Source organism: Mobula hypostoma, chromosome 12, assembly GCF_963921235.1.
Source record: "Mobula hypostoma chromosome 12, sMobHyp1.1, whole genome shotgun sequence".
Lineage (NCBI taxonomy): Eukaryota > Metazoa > Chordata > Chondrichthyes > Myliobatiformes > Myliobatidae > Mobula > Mobula hypostoma.
The window spans coordinates 44,687,618-44,714,840 of NC_086108.1; the positions used below are offsets into that span (position 1 = coordinate 44,687,618).

At 43.2% G+C, this 27,223-nt stretch overlaps 1 protein-coding gene across 1 annotated transcript in view; it reads left to right on the forward strand.

Moving 5' to 3' along the window:
- The window catches only part of tmem59 (transmembrane protein 59), a 48,945-nt gene that overhangs the window by 14,951 nt on the left and 6,771 nt on the right, over positions 1 to 27,223 (forward strand). Inside the window, exons 3-7 of the mRNA XM_063063956.1 lie at positions 14,766 to 14,860; positions 15,458 to 15,607; positions 19,017 to 19,098; positions 20,213 to 20,336; positions 26,604 to 26,721. Of these exons, the coding sequence (XP_062920026.1) occupies positions 14,766 to 14,860; positions 15,458 to 15,607; positions 19,017 to 19,098; positions 20,213 to 20,336; positions 26,604 to 26,721 (569 nt within the window). The remainder of the gene's footprint in view (positions 1 to 14,765; positions 14,861 to 15,457; positions 15,608 to 19,016; positions 19,099 to 20,212; positions 20,337 to 26,603; positions 26,722 to 27,223) is intronic.

Here is a 27,223-nt window from a genome sequence, read left to right on the forward strand (position 1 = left end):
ATAAGTAGGTTATTTTTGGGTTAGGTGACTAAACTCTAGGACGCAACAGGAATTGGTGATGGGCCCTACGTCTTCACTTGATGATTTGCATAAGGGGATCAAGTGCAATATATCCAAATTTGCTGAAGGTGTAAATTTAGATGGTTTTCAATTGGGGGGGGCCTTAGAAATTTCAAGGGGCAGGCTGAATGAAAGGGTGAGGACATGGGAGATGACTGTTTGGCATACCTGCACAATCAGGAGGTAAATTTAGCAGTCTGTGACAGGGAGAAGCTAAAGTCAGATGTATCAGTATTACAGTGGAGTAAAGGGAATTGCAGAGACATGCAAGAAGAGTTGACCAAAATTGATTGGAAGGGGGCATGAGAGGGATGATGACAGAAAGCAATGGCTAGAGTTTCTGAGAGCAATTTGGAAGGCAGAGTATAATACATCCCAAAGATGAAGAACTATTCTAAAGGGAAGTTTATGCAACCATCATGACAAGGAAAGTCAAAGACAGCATAAAAGAAAAAGAGAGGGCATTTAATATCGCAAAAATGATTGGGAAGTTAGGGTTTTGGGAAGAGTTTAAAAACTGATGGAAGGCAACTAAAGCCATAAGGAGAGAAAAGCTGAAATATAAAGGTAAGCTAGCCAACAATATAAAATAGGATACCAAACGTTTTCTGATATATATAGAGAAAAACAGGTGAGAGTAGATATTGGACCGCTGGAAAATGATGCTGGAGAGGTAGTAATGGGGGCAAAGAAATGGCAGATGAACTCAATAAATATTTTGCGTTACTCTTCACTGTAGAAGACACTTGCAGTATGCCGGAAATTCAAGAGTGTCACGACAGGAGTGTGTCTAGTTGCTTTTACCAAGGAGAATGTGCTTGGGAAGGTGAAGAGTCTAAAGATAGATAAGTCATCTGGACCATACGGACTACACCTCAAGGTTCTGAAAGAGGTAGCTGAAGAGATTGTGAAGGCATTAGTGATGATCTTTCAAGAATCAATAGATTCTGGAAATTTTCCAGAGGACTGGAAAATTGCAACTGTCACACCACTCTTTAAGAAGGGAGGGAGGCAGAAGAATGGAAATTGTAGGCCAGTTAGCCTCACTTCAGCAGTTGGGAAGATGATGGAGTCCATTCTCCATTGGGGTACTTGGAGGCGAATGATAAAATAGACCAAAGATTGCATAGTTTTCTTAAGTGTAAATCTTGCCCGATAATCCTGAAAAATGCACGTCTTCTTCCTACAAGGTGAATCCTAACATCATGAATGCCTGTGATGCTTCACTCCTAGATGAGAGTAACACGTTGTTATGCATACTTTGAAAGGGAGAATAAAACTACACCTATGCAAATCTCTACATCTGGTGACCCTTGGAAGCTGACTTCAGGATATCTTTCATGAGGGTGAACCCTTGCAAGGCCTCAGACCTTGTTGGTACCTGGTAGGGCACTGAAAACCTGAGCTTATCAACTGGCTGGAGCATTCAAGGACATCTTCTGTCTCTCACCGCTACAGTCAGAGGTTCCTACATGCTTCAAAAAGGTGACAGTGCCCAAGTAGAGCAGGGGGAGCTGCCTCAATGACTAATGCATAGCTGCACTCACCTCTGCAGTGATGAAGTGATTTGAGGGATTGGTCATGGCCAGAATCAATTTCTGCCTAAACGAGGACCTGAATCTGTTGCCACAATAGGTCTACAGTGGAGGCAATCTCGCTGGCTCTCCATTCGGCCTTGGATCACCTAGATAACAGTAATACATACAGTTGCAAGAAAAAAGTTTGTGAACCCTTTGCAATTACCTGGTTTTCTGCATTAATTACTCATAAAATGTGGTCTAATATCTGAGTCACAATAATAAACAAACAGAATCTGCCTAAACTAATAACACACAAATAATTGTACTACTTCTCATCAATACTGAATACATGATTTAAACAATCATATTCTAGGTTCAAAGAAGTATGTGAACTCTGGGGTATTGCCTTCTACAAAAGCTATTTGGAGTCAAGTGTTCCAATCATTGAGATGAGCTGGGAGGTGTGAGGTGTAGTGGTGCCTTGCTCTATAAAAAAAGACACACAAAGTCAGGTTATAGATAGAGCCTGCTCTTCTCAAGAAAGATCTGTTTATGTGCACCATGCCCCAATCAAAACAACTTTCAGACGACCTTAGAAGAAGAACTGTAGAGATTCATGAAGCTGGAAAAGGCTACAAAAGCATTTCGAAAGACCTGAGTGTTCATCAGTCCACAATAAGAGAAATTTTCTGCAAATGGAGGAAATTTAGTACTGTTGCTACTCTCCCTAGGAGTAGGCGTTCTGCAAAGATCACACCAAGGGCACAATGTGCAATGCTGAAGGAGGTGAAAAAGAACCCAAGGGTAACAGCAAAAGACCTGCAAAAATCTCTAGAACTTGCTAAAGTTTCTGTTCATGTGTCCACGCTAAGAAAAACACTCAACAAGAATGAGGAAATCACTGCTCTCCAAAAACAAAAACATTGCTGCATGTCTCAGGTTTGCAAAAGACCACCTGGAGTTCTGTAATGCTTCTGGGACAATGGTCTATGGACCTGTGAGACAAAAGTTTTTTGGCAGAAGTGCCCACCGCTATGTTTGGAGGTAAAAGGGCACTACACACCAACACCAAAACCTCATCCCAGCTGTGAAGCATGGTGGAAGGAGGATCATGCTTTGGGGCTGCTTTCTGTCTCAGGGCCTGGACAGCTTGCAGTCATTGACGGAATAATGAATTCAAAATTGTATCAAGACATTTTACAGGAGAATGTCATGGTAGTGGTCCACCACCTGAAGCCTACTAGAAGTTGGATGATGCAACAAGACAATGATCTGAAACACAAGAGTAAATCAACAAAAAAGAGAAAAAGAGAAAATGTGTTTTGGAATGGCCAAGTCAGAGTCTACACTTTAACCCGATTGAGATGCTATAGTGTAACCTGAAGAGGGCTACACTACACTACATGCAAGGTATCCCAGAAATATTGATGAACTGAAATAGTTTTGTGTAGAGGAATAGTCAAAAATTCCTCCTCGCCATTGCAGCTGCAGAAATTGTCTGGTGGAGGTTATTGCTGCTAAAGGAGGTTCTACCAGTTATTAAATACAAGGGTTCACTTACTTCCAGCTTGTGCTGTGAATGATTAAACAATGTATTCAATAAAGACCTGAAAAGTACAATTGTTCTTAGTTTAGGTCAGGGATAGGCGGCCGGCAAAGGTATTTTGACCGGCCCGCGAGCAAATATTGAGATACTATGCTTATCTGGCCTGTGAGCGAATTGTTTTCCTTATTCTGAGTGTTTCATGCAACCACACTGATGGACATGCATGGCATCTTGTTACACTGGCCTCAGGTTCCGTTTTATTCCAAACCAAACACTGGTAAATACGAATGACGGGAAGGCAAACTACCTTATTAATATGTATTAGATTCTCTCCGTGCACGCGCAGATTTTCAGATGGGATCGTTCAAATTTGTAAACAGAAACAACGTTACTGTGTTTTAACAAGAAATCCACGCTAAATATCCAGATATTTACATGTGCTACGATACTTGTTGAAAAACTCGTGTTTCGAAATAAAATCAAAGAAAAAAATTCCAATGGCAGTGAATGCAAAACATAGGAAGGTAGACGCTGAATGCCGAAAAAGCAGTGAAAATGAAGGAAATACCCGTGCCAGCTACGAAGACTCAAAATGTATTGCAGAAAAAATGAAGCCTTTTACAAATGGAGAGTTTGTCAAAGAATGTTTACTGGCAGTGGTGGATATTGTTTGTCCTGAAAAGAAATCTTTATTTCCATCTATCCACCCGTCAACAAGAACGATCACACGGTGAGTTGAAGAAATCTCAGCAGATGTTAGAAGTCGTTTAAGGGATGCCTGCAATGAATTGCTTTTTTTTTCAATTGCGCTTGATGAAAGTACAGACTTGAGAGAGACTGCTCAACTTGCAGAGTTTGTGCGAGGAGTGACCTCAACTTTTCAAATTTTTGAAGGGTTTATTCAATTAATTCCTATGAAGGACCCGGTTACTGGAGCAGACATTTTTGAAACTTTGCTGAAAATGATGTCAGAAATGAAACTTAATGTGTCGAAGCTAATTGGCACCAGCAGTGGTGGGACAGAAAAACTAAACTGAGTTCTTTGATTACTAATTGGCATCCTTGGTTAAGCATAAATGGTTTTCTAGCATGTGTTATTCATTAATTTGAGGCAAAACATAACTAGATGTATTTAAATGGATAATTCCCATATTTCAAGTTTCTTATGGCATCTATCTGACCCACCGTCCGCTCATTAATATGTGATTCGGCCCACAGAGGCAAAAAGGTTGCCGACCCTTGGTTTAGGTGGATTGAGTTTGCTATTATTGTGACTTAGATGAAGATCAGACCACATTTTATGATTAGTGTTGTTACGAGAATACACATAAAATTAAGATGTTTGCTGGCCTGGGCTAGCATCAGTGGCATCAGCAGTTGGTCTGCCACCTGCCCTCAGGGGAAGGAGAGATAAGGAACAATGGAGCAGCGTCTGGAGATGTGTAATGAAGGGATGTGGGAGGAAGAGCTGTCTGGAGCGGCTCCCCCCTTTGAACCCTGAACTGTTTGAAGTGATGGACAGGCGATACCCCAGCAGGGGGATAAAAAGGGACAGGTTCGCTAAGACAGACACACACGCCACCCGAGGTAACGAGACCCTGGAAGCGGTGCGCCTCTCACGAGTGATGAGAAGTACCGGACAACGCACAGGGTGGAAAGGTACGATCAGCGGGAACCCGGTGTGTGTCCGCCCTTGCCTGGGTGCCGGGTTCACTGCAGAGGATCGACCGCATCTGGAGGAGGGGTCACAGTCGGTGACCTCAGGTGACATCACCAAGGACCCGCCCAAATGCTGTTTGTGAGCCATCCCGCTGGTCTGTGAGTGAAGCAGTGTTCTGAATGATCAGTAGTTCCTATTCTATCTCTGTCTCTCTTCCCCCACCTTGTCCATCGCCATGGCAACGATTACTGCGAACTGAACTACAAACTGGACTGAACTTTGAGTCATTTTGAAATTGGTCATTTACCCCTAGACAACGATAGAGCTTGATTGATGCTGTTATCTTAATTCTGTGCACATGTGTTTATCATCACTGAACTGTTGCATTTATTATCCTTTCGATTACTGTGTTGCTTGTTTCTTTAATAAAACTTTCTTAGTTCTAGTACTCCAGACTCCAACTGAGTGATCCATTTCTGCTGGTTTGGCAACCCAGTTACAGGGTACGTAACATAAGTGGGGTTCTCGTCCGCGATTTTGAACGCTAAATTTGGGACGGAGTAAATTGATTGGGTTAAAATTCCCGAAAGAAAGAAAAGACAAACAGCAGAAATGGAGGTTGAGGAATTTATAAAGGCGCCGACCTTGGAGGCATTAGAGGATGCCAGGAAATCGGAATTGATAGCTGTGGCAAAACGGGTGAATCTTGCTAAGGTGAAGTCGACAATGAGGAGAGAGGAGATACACAGAGCTATTGTAGAGCACTATGTATCTAAAGGTGTGTTTCCCCAAGGTGAGCTGGGGGAGGTGTCTATTGAAAAACCTGCTGGAGACGCGGTACAGGTACAGCTTGAAAAACTGAGACTCGAGCACGAGTTCCGGGTACGGCAGTTAGAACACGAAGAGAAGCAGTTAGAAAGGCAGAAGAAAGAGAGAGAGGTAGAAAGGCAAGAGAGAGAAAGACAGTTGGAGAGAGAAGAGAGAGAGAGGGACAGACAGTTGGAGAGAGAAGAGAGAGAGAGGGACAGACAGTTGGAGAGAGAGGAGAAACAGAGGGAAAGGGAATTTGAGCTGGAGAAGTTAAAGATAAGGGCCGAGCAGGGGCTCGTGCCGAACCAAGGTGGAGGGTTCCGGGCGACCCAGGAGGTTAGGCTGGTTCCCCCATTTGACGATACCGATGTGGATCGGTACTTTCTCCACTTCGAAAAAGTAGCTATAAGTCAGGACTGGCCGAGGGATAAGTGGGTTGTCTTACTTCAGAGTGTACTGAAAGGGAAAGCCCAGCAAGCTTACTCAGCTTTATCCGCGGAAGATGCCCAGAGGTATGAGGTGGTGAAAGAGGCCATCCTCAGGATTTATGAGTTGGTCCCGGAGGCATACCGGCAGAGGTTCCGGAATGCGAGGAAGCGGTGGGACCGCACGTATTTGGAGTTTGCTCGTGAGATGCAAACATATTGTGAGCGTTGGTGCGCCTCGAAAGGGGTAGAGGGGGATTACGACAGTCTGCTGCAACTGATTCTGATTGAGCAGTTTAAAGGTTGTGTCCCTGAGGGTATGAGACCCTACCTCGATGAGAAAGAGGCAGCCACGTTAGCCGCAACTGCTAAGTTAGCGGATGAGTATGCGTTGACGCATAAAATGAAGGTTGCCCCGAGTAAAGGCTACCAGAAGGGTAGTCAGGACGGCGGGGAGAGTCCACCGGAAAAGTCAGAAAGTAAGCCGGGGACTAGTGAAAAGGATAAGGTAGACCGGGAGCAGTCTGGTAGGAAGTCTCCTGGGGTCGTCTGTTATAATTGTGGGAAAGTCGGACACTTTGCGTCCAGGTGCTTTGCCCCAAGAAAGGAGACGGGGAAAGGAAAAGCGGAAATTTGGAATGGCTGTATTGAGCTGTTAAGCGAACCGCTAGGGAAGGACAGGTCTGAAAAAGTCCAGGAAGGGCGCGAGAGGTTTATCTCGGCCGGACTGGTGTCAGTGAAGGAGAGGTTAAAACCAGTTCCAGTGCGGATCTGGAGAGACACGGGAGCGTGTCAGTCATTGATATTGAAGAGTGTATTAGAGTTTAGCTCAGAGACCCAGACTGGGGAGGTAGAGGTCAAAGGTGTTGGGGAAGGGACAGAGTCAGTCCCTTTGCACCAGATACATTTACAGAGCAACCTGGTCTCTGGACTAGTCACGATCGGGGTGAGATCCGAATTACCGATGAAAGACGTGGAAGTCTTGCTCGGTAATGACATCGCCGGAGGGATCGTGTTCCCAGTCGTGAGATTGACGGGTCAGCCTGCCAGCATGGAGGCCCCGCCCGCGATGGTGAATTTGGCTGAAACATTTCTGCCAACCTTGTATGAGACAGGGTGTAGTGAGATAAGAGGTAGTGAGGGAGCTGGGACGGACGTAGCAGTAGCCAGGAAAGAATTTGTGCAGACGCAGGAGCGAGACGAGGGGCTGATGGTTTTGGCCGAGACAGCTCTCTCTGACACAGCCTTGACAAGGGAACTAGTAGGCTATTGTGCGGATGAGGAAGTGCTAAGGAAGAAAGGGAAATCAAGTACAGCATCCGCAGATGAGGAGTGGGGGGTGGTGCAAAAGAGTTATGGGGATGAGGTTTTTAACATGGCCCACGAGGTACCCCCCGGTGGACATTTTGCGGTGCTGGAGGAAACAGTTGGTGGAATCATGAAAGAGAGTTACCGGCTGCCCAGGGGGAAAAATGTTATTGATCATGACCGACGCGAACTGAGACGGTCACCGGCTTTTGATATGCTAACAAACCTAGTCGGTGTTAGCGTGGAAATCAATGAAGCTAGGGGCCCCTTGATAAGAGGAAAAAACCATTTTGAAAAGATTAGGATGGGATCGGTCAGATGGGAGAAGGCTATTGTTTTGGCCAGGTCTACTGATAAGGTCTCTCCCTTAATCCCCGAAGGAGTAATTAAACGACTCGCACCCATGTGTTTGATTGTCCCGAGGAAATGCAAAGAACTGGGACGTTGGGTTATGTCGGTTACAATAGGGCGGCCAAGTAAACAACACCCATATTTTTTGAGTAATTCAGTGACTAAAGGGCTGATGAACACAGAGGTGTGTATTGGCAATTTAACACGGCTGTCTGAAGCCAGTCTGATAGTGAACCTTGAAAAAAATGAATTCGGCCACACGAGAGTCACCTACCTGGGAATTGTGGTGACACAGGGGCAGCTGGCAGCGATGCAAGCTGCAGTGCAGGCTATCGCTGACCTCCCCACCCCGACAGACAAGAGGGCCCTCAGAAGGCTCTTGGAGATGGTGGGGTACTGCAGGAAGTTTTGCAATAACTCTGCGGTCAATACCCGTCCCCCTCCTACTAAGCCCTTGCGAGAGAAAACTGAGTCGGAATGGGACGACCCTTGTTATTGTGGTCCGGGACAAAACCAAATGAGAGGTTACATTGGTCGCAATTCATCAGTGTTTTTGGCCACTATGAAGTTTGCTGAGTTGGAGCCTGGTCTAAGGGATTATTAATAACACGTGTAAAAGGAACAGAAAATGTGATGACTGTCTGTCAAGGTGTTGACAGCTTCAAATTCTCTGTATTAGCTAAATAACTGTTAAAGATGTATATTGTGTATGTATCAGATAATGTAGTCATGTTTGTAATTTTTACCTCCCGGTAAAAATCCTTAAAGGGGGGAAGTGTTACGAGAATACACATAAAATTAAGATGTTTGCTGGCCTGGGCTAGCATCAGTGGCATCAGCAGTTGGTCTGCCACCTGCCCTCAGGGGAAGGAGAGATAAGGAACAATGGAGCAGCGTCTGGAGATGTGTAATGAAGGGATGTGGGAGGAAGAGCTGTCTGGAGCGGCTCCCCCCTTTGAACCCTGAACTGTTTGAAGTGATGGACAGGCGATACCCCAGCAGGGGGATAAAAAGGGACAGGTTCGCTAAGACAGACACACACGCCACCCGAGGTAACGAGACCCTGGAAGCGGTGCGCCTCTCACGAGTGATGAGAAGTACCGGACAACGCACAGGGTGGAAAGGTACGATCAGCGGGAACCCGGTGTGTGTCCGCCCTTGCCTGGGTGCCGGGTTCACTGCAGAGGATCGACCGCATCTGGAGGAGGGGTCACAGTCGGTGACCTCAGGTGACATCACCAAGGACCCGCCCAAATGCTGTTTGTGAGCCATCCCGCTGGTCTGTGAGTGAAGCAGTGTTCTGAATGATCAGTAGTTCCTATTCTATCTCTGTCTCTCTTCCCCCACCTTGTCCATCGCCATGGCAACGATTACTGCGAACTGAACTACAAACTGGACTGAACTTTGAGTCATTTTGAAATTGGTCATTTACCCCTAGACAACGATAGAGCTTGATTGATGCTGTTATCTTAATTCTGTGCACATGTGTTTATCATCACTGAACTGTTGCATTTATTATCCTTTCGATTACTGTGTTGCTTGTTTCTTTAATAAAACTTTCTTAGTTCTAGTACTCCAGACTCCAACTGAGTGATCCATTTCTGCTGGTTTGGCAACCCAGTTACGGGGTACGTAACAGTGTAGAAAACCAGATAATTGTAAAGGGTTCACAGACTTATTCATGCAACTGTACATCAGGCCACTAATTATTGATTACAGCTCAGTTTTCAATACCATCATATCTGCAGTACTAATCAACAAGCTCCAAAACTTGGACCTTTGTACCTCCCTGTGGAAAAAAGCTTGTGTTATAGCAGAACTGCCTGGATTGTGAACAAGCAGGTTTGTGGGGGGATTGGGGGAGAAGGATGTGGGTATGATTTGTCCTATGAGGAAAGGTTATGAAGATAGGCTTTCACACATTAGAAGAATGAAAGGTGATCTCATTAAAATATAAACTTACTGGTGCTTGACAGGGTAAATGATCATATGAGATAAGATATAGGGGCATAATTAAGTGATTCAGCCCACTGAGTCTGCTTCACTGTTCAATCATGGTTGATTTTACTTCAACCCCATTTTTCCGCTGTCTTCCCATTACCCTTGAACCCCTCCGAATCTAGACTCTCCTGCTAACAGAAGCTTCCCATGTTCACTTATTTAGGCCTTTCAGTATCTGGAAGGTTTCAATGAGATAGAGTCGTAGATTATTTCAGCAAAGAAACGGGCCCTTCAGTCCATCTTGTCTGTTACATGAGTTATAGGGAAAGGTTGAATTGGTCAGGAATTCATTACCTGGAGTGCAGGAGAATGAAGGGAGATCTTATAGAGCAGGACTTCCCAACTTTTTTTTAATGCCATGGACCAATACCATTAAGCAAGGGATACCTCTATACAAAACTATGATGGATATAGATGGGTAAATGCATGCAGACTTTTTCCCCTGTGGTTGGGTGAGACTTGAAGTAGAAGGGTTGAAACATTCAAGGGGAACCTGAGGGGGAAATTCCCTCATAGGGTGATGCAAGTGTGGAAGGAGCTGCTAGTGAAGTGGTGAATGTGGGCTCAATTGTAACATTTAAGAGAGGTTTGGATAGGTATATGGATAAAAGGTTTGTCAGAATATCATTGACCATTTAGGACATAGAAGTTTCTTCACCTTCATGTAGGGAATGAGAGTTCTCTAAGATGGCAATAGAGGCTTGAGTTGCATAGGATAATCAATACTGACTTTAGAATTATCAGAGCAAAATGCTGTTGAGTTTTAATGGTCAGCCATGATCTTATTGATCAGTGGATCAGGCATGAGTGGCCAAATGGCCTGTCTTGACTTCTTGTGACATGTGTGGTCAAAATAAAGGGTAATTTTGTTAAACTGTTATCAGTAGGGTGTTACAAGGATTAGCAGTAGGATATCTGCATTAAACACTTGAAAAACAGCACAATTTATCAATGTTTGCTAATGATGCAAGTCTGAATGGGAAAAGTAGGGTCTGTAGATAATGCAAAGTCTTTGTAACAAGTTATCTGTGCCTTAGTGGACAACAGGGAGTGCGCAAATTTGTTTATTAATTTGTAACAAGATATCTTTGCCTTAGTGGGACAACAGGGAGTGTGGAAATTTGTTTATTAATTTTGGTAGGAATAATTTTAAAATCAAATGTTAAACCTAACAAATACAAGTGTACAGAGGCATCTGAATGTGCTAATGCACAGAATGGGAGTGTTAGCATAAAGGTTTTCATATTTTTTTGATGGTTCTTGCTGGAAAGACCAACATTTATTGACCATCACTGGTAGTGATGTTCCTATGCAGCTGTTGCCTTTGTCCTCTTCTGTGGTATACAAGAATTTGTAAAAAGGTTTTGTTAGAGTGTAGAGGTAAGTACATTGGTACATTTTGTTGATAGTATGATGGGTGGTTTACTAGTGAAGGAGATGCTTTGTCTTGGCTAATTTTGACCCAATTATGTTGTCATTCCATTTCTGGGCAACTGGAAAGTGTTATATCATGTTCCTGACTTGTACTGCAAAGTTTTTTTTAGTATCTGCAAGGCGGGAGATACCCAGCCTATGACTTGCATTTATATTTATGTAATTGGCTCAATTGAATTTCCAGTCAACAATAACTAATTTTTTTTTTAACTTCAGATGGTGTCGAGGCTGCAGTTCAGATTTAGTTGATTTTAATTTTTTTAGATTTATAGTGATGGTTTTGGGGACCGAGGGGGATTAGGGATCAGGTTACAGTTTAGGGAGAGGGATGTGGGGAATTAGAGGTCAAGCCAGAGTCTGAGTCTGAGCCTCCGCTCCACATTGGAAGTTGGAAGGCCAGTAACACAGAGGTAGGATGTTTAGTGTGAAAGAGAGCTGGTCCCCCCCACGCCCCACATTGTTGAGCTGTCTACAGGTTCCAGGGCAGGCAGAAGAAAGAGGGTCCTATGACTCCCTGAGTGTGCAAATCGGTGAGACTTGAATTTGAGGCCTAGTGTTTGGGATCCCGTCATTGGCCTAGTGTTTGGCAATTGGCAGGTCCTGAGGTTGATGCCGAAGATTGAAGCCTGACAGTTGATCAGAAGTCCAAAAGTCAAGGCCCAATGGCGGAAGCCCAAGTCTGTTAGTCTTTGTCTGCTGGGGAAGTCAAAGCCGGATGTCTGTGAGCCTGAATCTGAATCTGCTGTAGGATGAAGATGGCCTGTCCTAGGGTTGGGGGCCGGGGGTGTACGTACACAGAGGAAAAGAGAGGAAAGGGGTTTGCTTTGCTGTTGCTGTTTTGTCTCTTTTTCTGTTGTGTCCCTTTTTCTGTTGTGTCCCTGTGCCGAGCATTGTGGACATACTGTGTTTGCTCTGGAATGTGTAGTCATACTTGCGGGATCCCCCCCAGCATCCCTTGGTGTGTTAATGCTAACGATGGATTTCACTGTATGTTTTGATGTACAGATGATAAATAAATTTGGATCTTGATAATGGTAGGGGTCGTGGTGGTATTGCGGTTGAAAGTCAAGGATAGGTGATTAGACTCACTTTTTGAAGCTGCTCATTGTTTGACATTTGCTTGACTTTTGTATAGGTTTTGCTCTGCCAGCTGCGGCAAAAGAACATCACATTGGCTCTTTTGAGATTTTTGCCATGAGTGTTTAATGCTTTGATAAGATCAGATTTGGAGAAGTCTATACAGATTTCATTGTAATACCTAAGGAATGTATTTTTTTTTGGAAGGAAGTGTCCTATGAGGACATGCGATTTCTCTCTGGAATTTCGTAGAATGTAAGGTGACCTTTTGAAACCAGCAGTACTGATGGTTGACAAGATTAAATGTTGAGGCTGTATATTCTCTTGGGTGGGGGGGAGTGGGAAATGGGGTTAGGAATGAGAGACTTCATTTACTGTTGAGTTGCATCTTAAGTCTACACCCGAAAGGGCAGTGGATGATCAGTATTTAAGGTAATCACATTTAAAGATGAAATTGATAATTTTTTTTTAGACACATCAATAACAGGATCAGGTAACAATGTGCACTTGATACAGAAAAATCTTAATGGTGGATCAGGAGCAAGGGGCTCCTTGGCTTTAACGTGATTGGTCTTGTGTTCTTGCCACTGTAAATATTGTAGGAAGAAGTGCATTTAAGACAGAAGACTATAATGTTATTAATTATCTTTACTTGTGTAGTACTGTGCAAAAGTCTTAGGTATGTGTAAAAAAGATGCTTTCAAAATTATGAAATGAGAAGTTTCTAAATATCAAAAAAATTACTGTAAATCACTTTTTGGTATGACCACCCTTTGCCTTTAAAACGGTGTCAATTGTCTTGAGTACACTGTTGAGCAGTTTTTTAAGAAAATCGGCTGGTATCTTGTTCTAAGCATCTTGGAGAAAAACTGTCACAGTTCTTCCGCAGACTTTGGCTGTCTCACTTGTTTCTGTCTCTCCAGGTAATCCCAGACAGCATCAAAGATGTTGCGATCAAGTCTCTGTAAAGGCTATACTATCTGTTTCAGAACTCCTTGTTCTTTTTGCTGAAGATAGTACTTTATTACCTTGGTCATGTGTTTGGGGTCATTGTTCTGCTGCAGAATGAAATTGGGACTGATGGTATTGTGTGATGGATGAGAATCTGCTTGTACTTCTCAGCAGTGAAGATTCTATTAATTCTGACCAGATCACCAACTCCATTTGCAGAAATACACCCCCAAACCTGCAGGGAACCTCTGCCGTGCTTCACTGTTGGCTGAAGACACTCATCCATGTTGCACTCTCCAGCTGTTCTACAGACAAACTACTTCCTGTTTCATCCAAAAATTTCAAATTTTGGCTCGTCAGACCAGAGCACTTGCTGCTATTATTGTTATTGTGAGAGGGACAGAGGAAAAAAAGGAAAAATTTTCCCTTTTTTCTTTCTTTCTTTCTCTCTCACGCTCTCTGTTCTCTCTCTCTGTCCCTCTCACAATAACTCCTTGCCTGCTCTCCATCTTCCTCTGGTGCTCCCCTCCCCCTTTCTTTCTCCCCAGGCCTCCCATCCCATGATCCTCTCATATCCCTTTTGCCAATCAACTGTTTAGCTCCATCCCTCCCCCTCCTGTCTTCTCCTATCATTTTGGATCTCCCCCTCCCCCCCCCACTTTCAAATCTCTTACTATCTCTCCTTTCAGTTAGTCCTGACGAAGGGTCTCAGCCCGAAACATCAACTGTGCTTCTTCCTATGGATGTTGTCTGGCCTGCTGCGTTCCACCAGCATTTTGTGTGTGTTGCTTGATGTGTCTCTTGTCCAGTACACTTTCATGGCTGATCACTGCATTTCTGATCCTCAACCTTGCCTTTTTCTTCCATGTTTCTTCAGAAGAGCTTGGACAGCACATCTTGAAACTCCTGCCGGCTGCAAAATTTCTGCTTGGGAGAGACCTTGCTGATGTTGGATGACCACCTTGTGTCTTGTTGCTATGCTCACTCTTGCCATGGTTGAAGGTTAAATTGTCACACCTATCACATCCTCACCTTTTAGTTGGTTGTCCTTCACCCAGTTTGATTCCTTCTAGACTAGTTTCTGTTTCAGTTAATCAGTTAAGTTTATCAAACTCATTATGCCATTGATCATTAGTACCTGTTCGCTATCTTTGTTTAATCACGCACAGGGCTATATACCTAGAAAATAATCGAGTCTTTATTTGAAAAGTTAGTATGTGACTTTTTTTAATGAAATACAGAAATTTCTCTGACATTAATTTTTTTTGGAAATTGAATGTTTGGAAATCTCTTGCTCTTTTCTACTGATAAAGTAATGCAGAAGGCAAAATATAAACATCTACAACAAAATTCATATTAAAAAAATCTGTGGTGCATAAGATTTTGCACAGTACAGTATGATATTGTTTAATTCTTCAGCTGGAATTGCTTCGGGTATCAACCGCTGAACTATAACTGCCAGTACCCTATCTTGTGTCACACAATCCCGAAGTTTGTGGCTTCAAGAGCTCCGTGGCTGTCTCATTGACTGCTCTGGAGATAAAACTTTGCTGTGTATGAGATTGATATAAATCTGATTTTTGATACATTAGAAATGTTCTTTTTTATTTATTCCTTCTTAGCCTGTGTTGAAGCGTATAAACAGCAAGATGAGCAATATGCTTGCAACCTAGGATGTGAAAACCAACTGCCGTTTGCTGAACAGAGACAGAAACAGGTAAGGCAGGAACAAAGGAGTAAACCTGTTAACTCAGAAACACAACATAACTGTAGACATCGTTTTCAACTTCTCGACCTGTTGTACGGAATTTCTTCTGGTTACTTAGGTACAAAGTGATCATTCTTTTGTTACTGTGTGGTAGGTATTGATAGCACTAGAGTAAATGTGGTCTGACTTTCCAGGCTACAATCTCATAGAAAATTAACAGCTAAAGGGGAAGAAAGCTGTTGCAGTGTCACTCGGTGGAGGGGGGGAGGGGGGGAGAACACAACTCTTTTTTAAATAAATTGAAGGAATAAGGAAAAGGCAATATTCAAGGCTATGAAGAGAGAACTAGGAAAGCATCGTAGACCCAGTAAGAGAATTTCTGTTGCTTTTTTTTCCCCATAATGGAAGACCTGAGAATTTTTGGTTTTGAATTGTAGTGTACAGTTTAGCAGATAGAGAGAAAAAATCATGTTACGTCAGTCATATTGCGTGACAGCAATTGGGAATTATTAACGTGCTCACTGTAAAGCATTGTTCCATTTTAATTTGTGTTTAGGGAATTACCAGGTTATATTTTGGATGATAATTATCCTCCCTTTTCTACAGCTCATGTCTATGGTGCCCAAAATCCACTTTGTTTACCCAATCAGCATAATGACAGCTTTCTGCAGTGACTTAATGAATTCTGCTCAGAGCTTTTTCACTTCATGGACCTTCTACCTGCAAACTGATGATGGCAAAGTAGTTGTATTTCAGGTAACAATATTGCATATTCGGCACTTTCTGTAACTAAATGTGGGGCACACATAAAGGCTAAATGATCCTAACGGGTACTACCAGCAACCAAAAGGAGGCCAATGACTTTAAATAAGATAAGATAAAACTTTATTTATCCTGAAGAAATTTATTGTTGCAAGGATGCTCAGTAAGAAATATATACTTTAAAATACACGATGTAAGCATTGAGGTACCAAAAAAAATACAAAATGTGCATTTAAAAAGTAATAGTGCAAAGTACAGATGTGCAAAGAAACCATATACTTACATACTTAAGGAGGAGGAGTTGTAGAACCTTATAGCCACAGAGAGAAAGAGGATCTCCTGTGGCGTTCAGTGGTGTACCTTGGTGGAATCAGTCTGTTACTAAAGGTGCGCCTTTGTCCAGTATATCATGGAGGGGGTGAGAGGGATTGTCCATAATGCTCCGTAGCTTCTGCAGCGTCCTTCTCTCAGACACAACCACCGGGGAATCTAGTTCTGCCCCCAGAACAGAACCAGCCTTCCTGACAAGCTTATCGATCTTATTGGTGTCAGCTGCTCTCACCCTGCTGCCCCAGCAGACTACAGTGTAGAATAGAATGCTGGCCACCACTGAGTCGTAGAACATCTGCAGCATAGTACTGCAGATGTTGAATGGCTGGAGCCTCCTCAGGAGGTACAGTTGGCTTTGTCCCTTCTTGTACAGAGCCCCAGGCAATCCACACAAAATGCTGGAGGAACTCAACAAGCCAGGTAGCATCTATGGAAAACAGTGCAGTTGATGTTTCGGGCCAAGACCCTTTAGCAGGAGGGTCCTGCTGAAGGGTTTCGGCCCAAAACATCAACGGTACTTTTTTCCATCGATGCTGCCTGGCCTTCTGAGTTCCTCCAGCATTTTGTGTGTTGCTTGGATTTCTAGCATCTGCAGATTTTCTCTTGTTTGTGATTGTACAGAGCCCCTGTATTTTTAGTGCAGTCCAGTTTATTCTCCAGGTGAGTTCCCAAGTATTTGTAGTCCTGGACTACAAATCAAGTTTTCTTTTTTTTTACTAAGATTCATTGTTGTTCTCTTGTCAGTGATTTTGTTGTCTTTTGTCTTTTTACAATTGTTTTGTTTTCATCGTCAAAGGAGAGTGCATTTGCTGTGTGGTTGAGGAAAAGTTCTTGTTTTATTTCTTCACCAAATTTGGATACAGGGGAACTGCTGGAGTAATACTTGTTTCCTGAAGGGTAAAAATGTTCTAGTTATGTTATATCCAAATGGTGTGGATAGAAGAATAGCTGGAAAGCAGGAAACAGCACAAGCATAAATGAATCCTTCTCGGCGAAGGGTCTTACCCCGAAACGTCAATTGTGCTTCTTCCTGTGGATGCTGTCTGGCCTGCTGCGTTCCACCAGCATTTTAGAAACATAGAAACATAGAAAATAGGTGCAGGAGTAGGCCATTCGGCCCTTCGAGCCTGCACCGCCATTTATTATGATCATGGCTGATCATCCAACTCAGAACCCAGCCTTCCCTCCATACCCCGTGACCCCTGTAGCCACAAGGGCCATATCTAACTTCCTTTTAAACATAGCTAATGAACTGGCCTCAACAGTTTGCTGTGGCAGAGAATTCCACAGATTCACCACTCTCTGTGTGAAGAAGTTTTTCCTAACCTCGGTCCTAAAAGGCTTCCCCTCTATCCTCAAACTGTGACCCCTCGTTCTAGACCTCCCCAACATCGGGAACAATCTTCCCGCATCTAGCCTGTCCAATCCCTTTAGGATCTTATACGTTTCAATCAGATCCCCCCTCAATCTTCTAAATTCCAACGAGTACAAGCCCAGTTCATCCAGTCTTTCTTCATATGAAAGACCTGCCATCCCAGTGTGTGTTGCTTGAATTTCTAGCATCTGCAGATTTCCTCGTGTTTGAATCCCTTTCTGTTTGGTGTTCAGGGCTGGGACCTCACCTTTTTAAAATTTATATTAATACCATAAGATATAGGAACAGAAGTAGGCCTTTCATCCCATCAAATCTTCTCCGCCATTCAATCATGGGCTGATCCAATTCTTCCAGTCATCCTCACTCCCCTGCCTTCACTCCATGCCCTTTGATGCCCTGGCTAATCAAGAACCTATCTATCGCTGCCTTAAATACACCCGATGACTTGGCCTCCACAGCTGCTCGTGGCAACAAATCCACAGATTTACCACCCTGTGACTAAAGTAATTTCTCCGCATCTCAGTTCTAAATGGACATCCTTCAATCCTGAAGTCGTGCCCTCTTGTCCTAGACTCCCCTACTCCCCTAATTAGATATTCCCAATCATCCAATTCCTGTTTCTATATTGTTGATTCAGAATCTAATGCAACAATATATATTATACCTAGGGCATGATTTTCAATAGATTGTTGGTAAAGCTAATGGAATGAATATGTAAGTAGGGAGATTATACTTCAGCATATGGGGCATTGGTGAAACCTCTGGAGAATTGTGTACAGTATTGATCTTTTATTTGGGAACAGTGTTTATAAAAACATGTTTAGGTGAGAAGATGCACTGGGCACTAAAGGACAGATTGTCCTATAAGACAAAAGGCTGAAAAATGAAATTTGTGTTTGGAGTCTGGAAGAGTGAAAGGGACTTGATTAAAGTACAAAATCTTCAGGGATTTTGTGATAGATATGGTGAAAATATTTCCTTTCATGGGAGATGCTAAATTGAGAAGTTGCTATTTAAAAATAATGCATTACCCATTTAAGATAATTGAGGCTAGTTGAGAGCCTTGGAGTGCAAAGGAATGTTGGAAGCCGAGTATTTGAATACTTTGAGGAATGTAGGTAGATTCTTGTTGAGCGAGCATAGTGGTGGAAGGGTTGCCTGCTGGAATGTAGATTTGAGGTTACAATCCAGTTAGGTTTCATGTTATTAATTAGGTAACAGACAAGGGCTGAGTGGCTGATTTACATATACATATGTGAACAAATAAAACTGGAGGATTAAAAGAGGAGGGGAAGAGAGTCCTCTTAATTCGTCTGAAAATCTATGAAATATAAGTTTTGTAACTGGATTTTTTTCACATTGATGTCATTTGCACAATTTGAATCTAGCTTGGCGCATGACGCATTTAGATGCAAGTGCGATTTGCTTTAAAGTAGGCCTCTAGGAAAAAAATTGGGCAGAAAGAAAAACCTAGAAAAAGTAAAACAATTTTGTGTTTTGTGCAAACTAAGTTAAAACTAAAAATGATAAACAATCCTAATAATTAGGAGATAAAAGAGTGACTACAGAGAGAAAATATAGGGAAAAAATTGATCACTAAAATCGTTAATATTTTTGCTCATCTTTCATATTGGTTTTTATAGTACAAAATTATTTATATTTACTTTCTATTCCTTTTGCTTTTCTGTTTCCTTTAAGTCTGAACCAGATGTGCGATTCATGATTCCACAACTTGAGCTGCAAACAGACTATGTTAAAGAGACATCTCAGGCACTCTCAGGTAACCAGTCCTTAATTTGTGGACTAATGCTTGTACATGATGGGATGTGGAATTTACCATGGCACATTTTTTGGCTACTCAGCCTGTTAATAAAGCAGGAGTTTAGAATGGTGAAATGTTTCCTGATGATGCTCAAGTCTGATTTGCAAAATTTTTCATTCAAACTCTCATAGTACTTACATATTTATTAGTGCGTAATATAGATTTTCCTATTTTTTATGTCTGTTATCCTTAATTAATTTGTTTTGCTTGACTAATTGCGAGTATATTATGATCCTGTCCTTTTCCAGTAACATTGTACATCAGTTGTTTAAGGAGAAATAAGTTTCATCCTATTCAGCCTGCCAATAAAATATTTTTGCTTATTGTTTTTTTCCCTTATTGACGTGTTGGATTTAAGTTCTTTAAAGTTTAAAATTCACATCCTTGTTGAAATCCACCTTATTGCCAACACTCTCACCTCAAACTTCAACCCTGCAGCTTTTTTTCTGAAATTTCCTTCGGCTTATAAATCTTCAAACTGTCATTAAAAATAATTTTGGATTACTTGTTTCCCCCATTTCAGCATCGTGCCTTCTGCTGTCCATGTCCATAGCCATATGGTGGAATATGATACCTTATGAACTTTTTCTCCTTAAAACCCATGTTTTTGGTCAATAACTCATAAAATAATCTTGGAGTTCTCATTAAATATGAATGCCACTTACTGTGATAGCTTTGAAATGGGGATCCTTTTTCCTAATACACTAAATTCTACACCTTGCATTCGTGTACAGTAGGTGTTGCTTTTCCAATGCCTAATTACTCCAATCTTTAAAATTCATGAAAAAATAATTTTTCTGTATATTTTTCTATTTAACTTCATCCTCGTTATGTTTGAAACTGCAATTTTTCAGAATTTTGTCTTGTTCACTCTTGTACTTATGGGATCATCTTCCCTCAGTTTGGCTCACACACTTCATACCACCATCAGAACTTACTAAAACAAAGCTATTTGCTTTGTTTTAATGTCTTCAGCCCATGAGAATTAGTTCTGTGAGGTTTATAGTAACAATATTAGTAACAGAACTTGAGGCAGGCCCGTCTCTAAAATTTCTCTTGCTCTTATCAACAGATCACATATCTAAGGCTCTTTACGATGACACTCGTAAAGCTTTCAGAAGGGAGCCTGGGAGTGGTTTGTATTTGAAAGAGGGCCGTGAACAGGAAAATCAGAGTGTCTTGGAATGTTTGTCAAGGTAGATATTTTGAAATTTTGACTCCAGGCAGAATATTTATTTGATGCAGTAAGTTGCAAACTTGTAAGGATGTAGAGTAGTCCAGTTAAAATAATTCTGTAGTTACATACTGGATGATAATGGATTCTCTCATATAAGCAGTTAGATAAGTTTTGACTGTATTTCACTAAGATTTCATTTGTATTGTTTGAATGCAGAGTAACATTAACAACTTGTATAGTGATCCCTTCATACAAGGTGCTTCTCAGACTGGAATTGAGTTAGTTTCAAATGATTTCCTCAGTCCAGAGATGCCAGCACTGATTGTAGCAATGTCCAGCCATCCAGGCTGAGAGGCTTAAAAACCTGGGTGTTAATTCAGTCCTCCTGCTTAGAACTGCTAAACTGCTTAAAACTCTATCCATTTTGTATAACTAAAACCAGAATATATAAGGTAAAAGTTGCAGACAATCAAATAGCAATAGCTTATAAGTTTGGTTAAATTTGAAGTGTTCATTGCAGATGTTCCAGCATTTTAACTTTGCTAAGTAGTGATGTTTAGATTGACCTGACTGCAATGGATAGCAAGTTTAACAAGTACATTGAACATTGAGGTATCAAACGTGTGTATTTTATACCACTGCATTTGATCTTGTATATTCTGAGCAGCACTCGTTGCTGCAGCAGTCATAGGGATAATATTTTCCATTATTTAATGCAGCTGAATTGCTGGTTGTCAGTTCAAATAAATTGCTTGTGCCCCTGTCACATTACAAAATGAGCGATTAAAAAAATAATTTGTTTTCCCTTTGATAGGTTGATCTTCACTTATTTTAAACATACCAAGTTCTTGATTTTCCTGAAATCAATTAAGTATCAGAACTGGTGATGCAATTTCAAAATCAGATTTAATATCACCAGCATGTGTTATGAAATTTGTTGACTTTGTGTATTTCAGTGATGGTATGCAGTGTAGGGACTCCTCAATTTCTTTAGGCAGAATTCACCCAGACTGTTAAGGGTTAAGTTCGCCATGTATATTACGTTGTACGTTATTACGTTTTGGGGCAGGTTTTTTTCTTAAATACAACATTGCCATTTGTTTGCTTTTTTGCTTGTACATTAGAAGTAATTACACTTGTCGATTTTTATCGACACTCCTACACTGGTGACCCTAGTGCTTCTCTGGATGATTCCAGAGTGATTTTGCTCATTTTACAATCATGATTGCAAACGCCGTTGCTCTGAAACTCCCTGAATTCTGGCAAGAACATGCCGCCATTTGGTTTGCTCAATCAGGGGCCCAGTCCTCAGGGCAGAGATTTTCACAAGACGACATGAAATTGTCGCAGCGTTAGACAGCTCAACGGCTACTAGGGTAATGAGCGTTCCACAGCACCCTTCAGAAGTTGTCAGGTACAAGATTCTTAAAGCAACTCCTTCTAGAGACTTGCAAACTTTCCGAGTCTGAGCGCGCCCATTGGATCCTCTCACTGTCTAGCTTAGGCGACTCCAAGCCTTCGGAGTTGATGGACCACTTGTTGTCCCTCTTTGGTGGACATAAGCCGTGTTTCATCTTCAGAGAGCTTTTCCTGCAACAACTACCAGGTGAGGTGCGGTCGGCTATGGCTGGCTCTCCCCTCAAAGACCTCTGGGCTCTAGTGAGAGAGGCAGACAAGGTATTTTCCGTCACCAAGAGGGCCTGTGCGACCTTGTGGCTGGACGACTTCACCGCCTCACTGCCACCTGAACATGAGACAATCGCCGTGGCTCAACAACGGTCTCCTGCCCTGTGAGGTTTGGGCTGAGAGCTAAGAAGTGCCGCCCACCCTATGGGTTCAAGGAGTTGGAAATCGGAACGACTGGCACCCGTTAGCTGCTGTGGGCGGTTTGTTGTTCATTACAAACTCTGTTCCTGGGAGCCATATCCTCTGTGACACGGGCGCTCAGGTGAGCGTCCTGCCCACATCTAAATTGGACATACAAACTGGAGAATATGGACCATCTCTCGAGGCTGTGAACTGCAGTGCCATCCGGATTTTTGGTAAGCGGCAGATAGTGTGCTTCGGCGGGCAGAAGTTATGCTGGAACTTTGTGTTGGCAGTGTCTACACCTCTGCTGGGGGCCAACTTCCTCTGCGCCAACAGCCTTTTCGTTTCAATGCAGAGACTTTCTACTCCCTCTCCAGCACACTCAGTGCCACCAGCACTTCAGATTTGTCCAGCACCCTTTCCGCTTCCGCTCCACCACCTTGCTGAGTTCCCAGACCTGACAGAGCCCACCTTCACCCCCACCACCGCTGAACATGGAGTGGAGCACCATATCCTCACCACCAGCCCGTCCACTTGCACCTGTGCCAGATGCCTTGACCCGGAGAAACCAGCCATCACCAAGGCTGAGTTTGATGCCGTGGAGCGCCTGGGCATTGTCAGGCGTTCCAGCAGTCCCTGGGCTTCCCCTTTGTGCGTGAAAACCAGGGGGGATGCGGGTGGGTGGCGTTCATGTGACAATTACTACCGCCTCAACAACGCCACAACCCCTGACCGATACCCGATCCTGCACACCTAGGATTTCTCTGCCTACCTGGCAGAGAAAATTATTGTCTCAAAAGTGGATCTCATTCACAGTTATCACCAGATCCCTGTCTATCCGGCTGACATTCCTAAGACTGCTGTTATTACACCATTTGGTTTGTTTGAGTTCCTCCGAATGCCATTCAGGCTGAAGAACGCGGCCCAAACCTTTCAGTGCCTCATGGACAGTGTTCTCAGGGATTTGCCATTCCTGTTTATTTACCTAGATGACATTTTGGTAGCCAGCTCTTCTAGGGACGAACATCTCTTACACTTGAGAACCCTTTTTGAATGCTTTAGTCAGCATGGTCTTACTGTCAACCTGGCAAATTGCCAGTTTGGACTGTCCTTGGACACCGTGTCAATGCAGCAAGGACAGTTCCCTTGCTGGCTAAAGTTGAGGCCATTAAGCGCTTCCCTTGGTCAGTCACCATTAAGGTCCTGCAGGAGTTTTTGGGCATGGTGAACTTCAATCACTGTTTTGTCCCCAAAGTGGCTCAGCTCATGCACCCACTCTACAGGGCTCTTAGAAACATAGAAAATAGGTGCAGGAGTAGACCATTCGGCCCTTCGAGCCTGCACCGCCATTTATTATGATCATGGCTGATCATCCAACTCAGAACCCTGGCCCAGCCTTCCCTCCATACCCCCTGATCCTCGTAGCCACAAGGGCCATATCAAACTCCCTCTTAAATATAGCCAATGAACTCTTAAGGGGCAAAGCGGCCAAGCATGTTGTGAACTGGATGGAGGACAGGTCTAGGGTGTTCCTGTACACTAAGCAGGCATTGTCTAATGCAACGCTGCTGGTGCACCCCCTCCCAAACACGTCTGTCTGCATGGTCATCACGCTGCATCAGCAGTTGGTCAACGGCATTTGGCAGCTTCTCTCCTTTTTTAGGCATCAGCTTCGACCCTGTGAGAGCAAGTACAGCACGTTTGACTGTGAGCTTCTCGGCCTGTACTTGGCTGTGCAGCATTTCCATTTTCCCCTAGAGGCCCATCCATTTACGGCTTTTGTGGATCATAAGACCCTAACATTCACTATGGCTAAGGTCTCTGAACCTTTGTTTGCTCGACAACAGCGCCATCTTTCTTTTATTTCGGAGTTCACCACGGACATCCAGCAGGTCACGGAGAAGCATAACCTCGTGGCTGACTGCCTTTCCCAGTCCTTCACTGGTGCTGTCCATTTGGGTATGGACTACACTCAGATGGCAGCAGGCCAGGATTTGGACCCGAGCGTGCAGGTGCTGCGTTCGCAAGACACGGTTGAAATTGTTGGATGCTGCTTTCGGTGAGAGCGGCATTTCACTACTGTGTGGTGCGTCAATGGGGCAACCCAGGCTGGTTGTGCAAGCGAGCTCGTGGCAGCGCGTTTCCGATGTGGTCCATGGGCTTTCTCACCCGGGCCGGAGGGCATTGCAGAAACTGGTGACAGAAAAGTTTGTGTGGCATGGGCTTACAAAGAGCGCCAGGGGCTGGGCTAGCGCTTCTTTGGCATGTCAATGCCCGAAAGTGCATCGACACGCCAAGGCCCCTTTGGCAGTCTCTGAGCGGTGTTTCGACCATGTGAATGTGGATTTGGTTGTCCCGTTGCCCCCATCCTGCGGGTTTGCTCACCTCCTCACCATCGTTGATAGGACCACACAGTGGCCGAGGCAGTGCCACTGTTGACCATTTCAGCTGCGGAGGTGGTGCGAGCATTTGTTGGCTCATCGTTCAGCATCCCGTCAGGTATCTCTTCTGACCGAGGGGTGCAGTTTATGTCCAACCTATGGTGTGCAATTGCTTGTGGTCTGGGGGTCAAACTGCACTGGACCATGGCTTATCACCGTCAGGCCAACAATCTGTGCGAGCGGTTCCACTGTTCAATGAAAGCCGCTCTTCATGTATGCCTCAGTGATGGTTGTTAGATGGGAAGACTGCCATGAGTCATGCTGGGCCTAAGAACAACCCCTGGGCAGACCTTCAGTCCTCTTCTGCAGAGCTAGTTACCAGGCAACTCCTACAGGCGCCGGGAGTTTTTCCCAACATCTGCGGTCCCATGGTCTTCGCAGCAGCGGTTGGCTTTTATGGACAGTGTCAAAACTTTCGCTCTGGTGCCCATGATGTAGTAAAGCCTAAAGGAGGCAAAATATGTTTGTGCATCATGATGGCCATTGGGGTCCCCTGCGGCTGCCTCATGATGTCTCGTTCCGCGTGTTGAATGCAGGGGATAAGTGTTTTACGCTGGACTTTGGAGGTATCCAGGATGGTGTTTCTGTGGATCATCTCAAGCCTGCCCATTTGGCCGTAGACTCTCCAGTGGAAGTGGCACAGTCCCTGCGGATGGGCCAGCCTCCCATCTCCAGACCTTCCGACATTGACTCTTCTTCCTATCCGGCACCTGCCCATGAAGGCAGGCGTAGGTTTGGCCGAGCTTTGCGGGCCCCTGCTCGTTTGACTTTGTCTGCTATGGTGAATTCTGCGAGTGTGTGTGTGTAGGGACTCCTTAATTTCATCAGGCAGAATTCACCCAGACTGTTAAAAAGGTTAAGTTTGCCGTGCACGTTTTGTGTTGTGTTGTACGTTATTATTTTTTGGGGGGGGGGTGGTTTATACACAGTGTTGCCATTTGCTTTTGGGAATAAGGTGTACATTCGAAGTAATTACACTCGTGTTGATTTTTGTCAACAGTCCTACAGCAGCAACTAAGTATGATGAAAATGGGAAATTATATTGGTTTTAAAGATGCAGGTTGTCCCCACACTTTGGCAGGGTTCCGTTCCTGTGAACAGTTCACAAGTCAGTTATGCAGCTGGGAAGATCCCTGCAGCAGTCAGCAAATTTATACTATTTGTCTCTCAAACACTTGATCGCGTCTAAGGGCTATGCATAAGCCGGACGTTCGCAACTATTTCTGCATTCCTTTGAAATTGTATGTGGTTTCTTCCAGTTACTTTGACTCTTAAAGTTGATAAGTTAACTACATTTAATCTGGCACTAATGCTGCACTAAGTCTCGCTTAATTTTGCTGGATTGGAGTTTTAAGAGTTAGAATTGAGGCTGGTACTTATTAAATATGGATCTACCGAGGTCCATTTAATTGGAAGAATGGTTCAAATTCCTTGTGATGTTAAATATTGAGGCTTATCTGTTACTGCACTTGATTTACTGGGATTGCTTTCTGTTTCTCTTTATGGGAAAGAAGTAGATGTTAAATTCTTCTATGAGGAGACTGCTGGTATTGCGCTTTTGAATCAGAACTAGTTGGTTAGGTGAGCAGCAAAAACTAGAACATAATGCCCTATGGGGATTGGGTGGGGTGGGCAGAATTTTGTAAGCATAGAACTAATTACAACATTGTTGAAATGGAGTTTTTTGATTGTTGACTATGTTACGTGAATTTATTTTGCTTCAAAATTTGTAACAATTTTCTTCTAATAAGCAACAAGTTTTGATTCCATGTGGTATACAAACTTTTACACTCCCATTACGCAAAATCGGACACTGGGTTGTCGTCCAAGGGAAGGCAAGCAGGATCTGTTAAGGATGTTCTTGAAAAATCATTGGTTAAAAACTTGTGTAGATGCCTGCAGTTGAAATGGTGAATGGTGGGAGGATTGACTGAATGAAGAGCGGAAGAAATTTACAGTCCCATTTTCAGTAACCTATAGAAGTGCTAATGATTTGTAACATGCAGGATTACTGGACATTAAATGGTTTATTTCAGGAATGCAGGGATTCCTCGTTGGATCTTAACTACCACTCTGGTTCTTTCTGTGTTGGTGCTCCTATGGATCTGTTGTGCTACTGCTGCTACAGCTGTGGAGCAGCACATTCCAGCAGAGGTAAGACTAACTTTCTAATTCCACCATTTCATGAAAGTACTGTAGCTGCAAATTGAATGTGGTAAGCTAGAGGTTTACCATTTAAATTGTTTACAAACAACTAGCCAAGGTCTCAAAGTAGTATTTGGAGCCATGTATCTGTTGTTTGTTCATTGGCTTCACATAATGTACATCCATTTACTACCTTCTGTTTCCTTGTCTGTGAATTGTCAAATGTATGAAACATTTACTGCATACTGACTTTACCATCATTGATGCAAGAGTGTTGTAAAGTTGTAAACTTCCATGTTTTTAAAACGTATGCATTTCTACAATTGTAAAAACTCAATACCGTGTGCCATTCACTTGGTCATAATTACCTGGTCAAAATCCTGTTGTAACAGTTCTATGGGCACTGATTTCCTTTTATCATATCTTTGAATTTTCAGTTCATACTGGATAGTGAAAGCCTCTAGGGGATTTATAATGGGCAATAGCATGGAATTATACTACAAACACACTG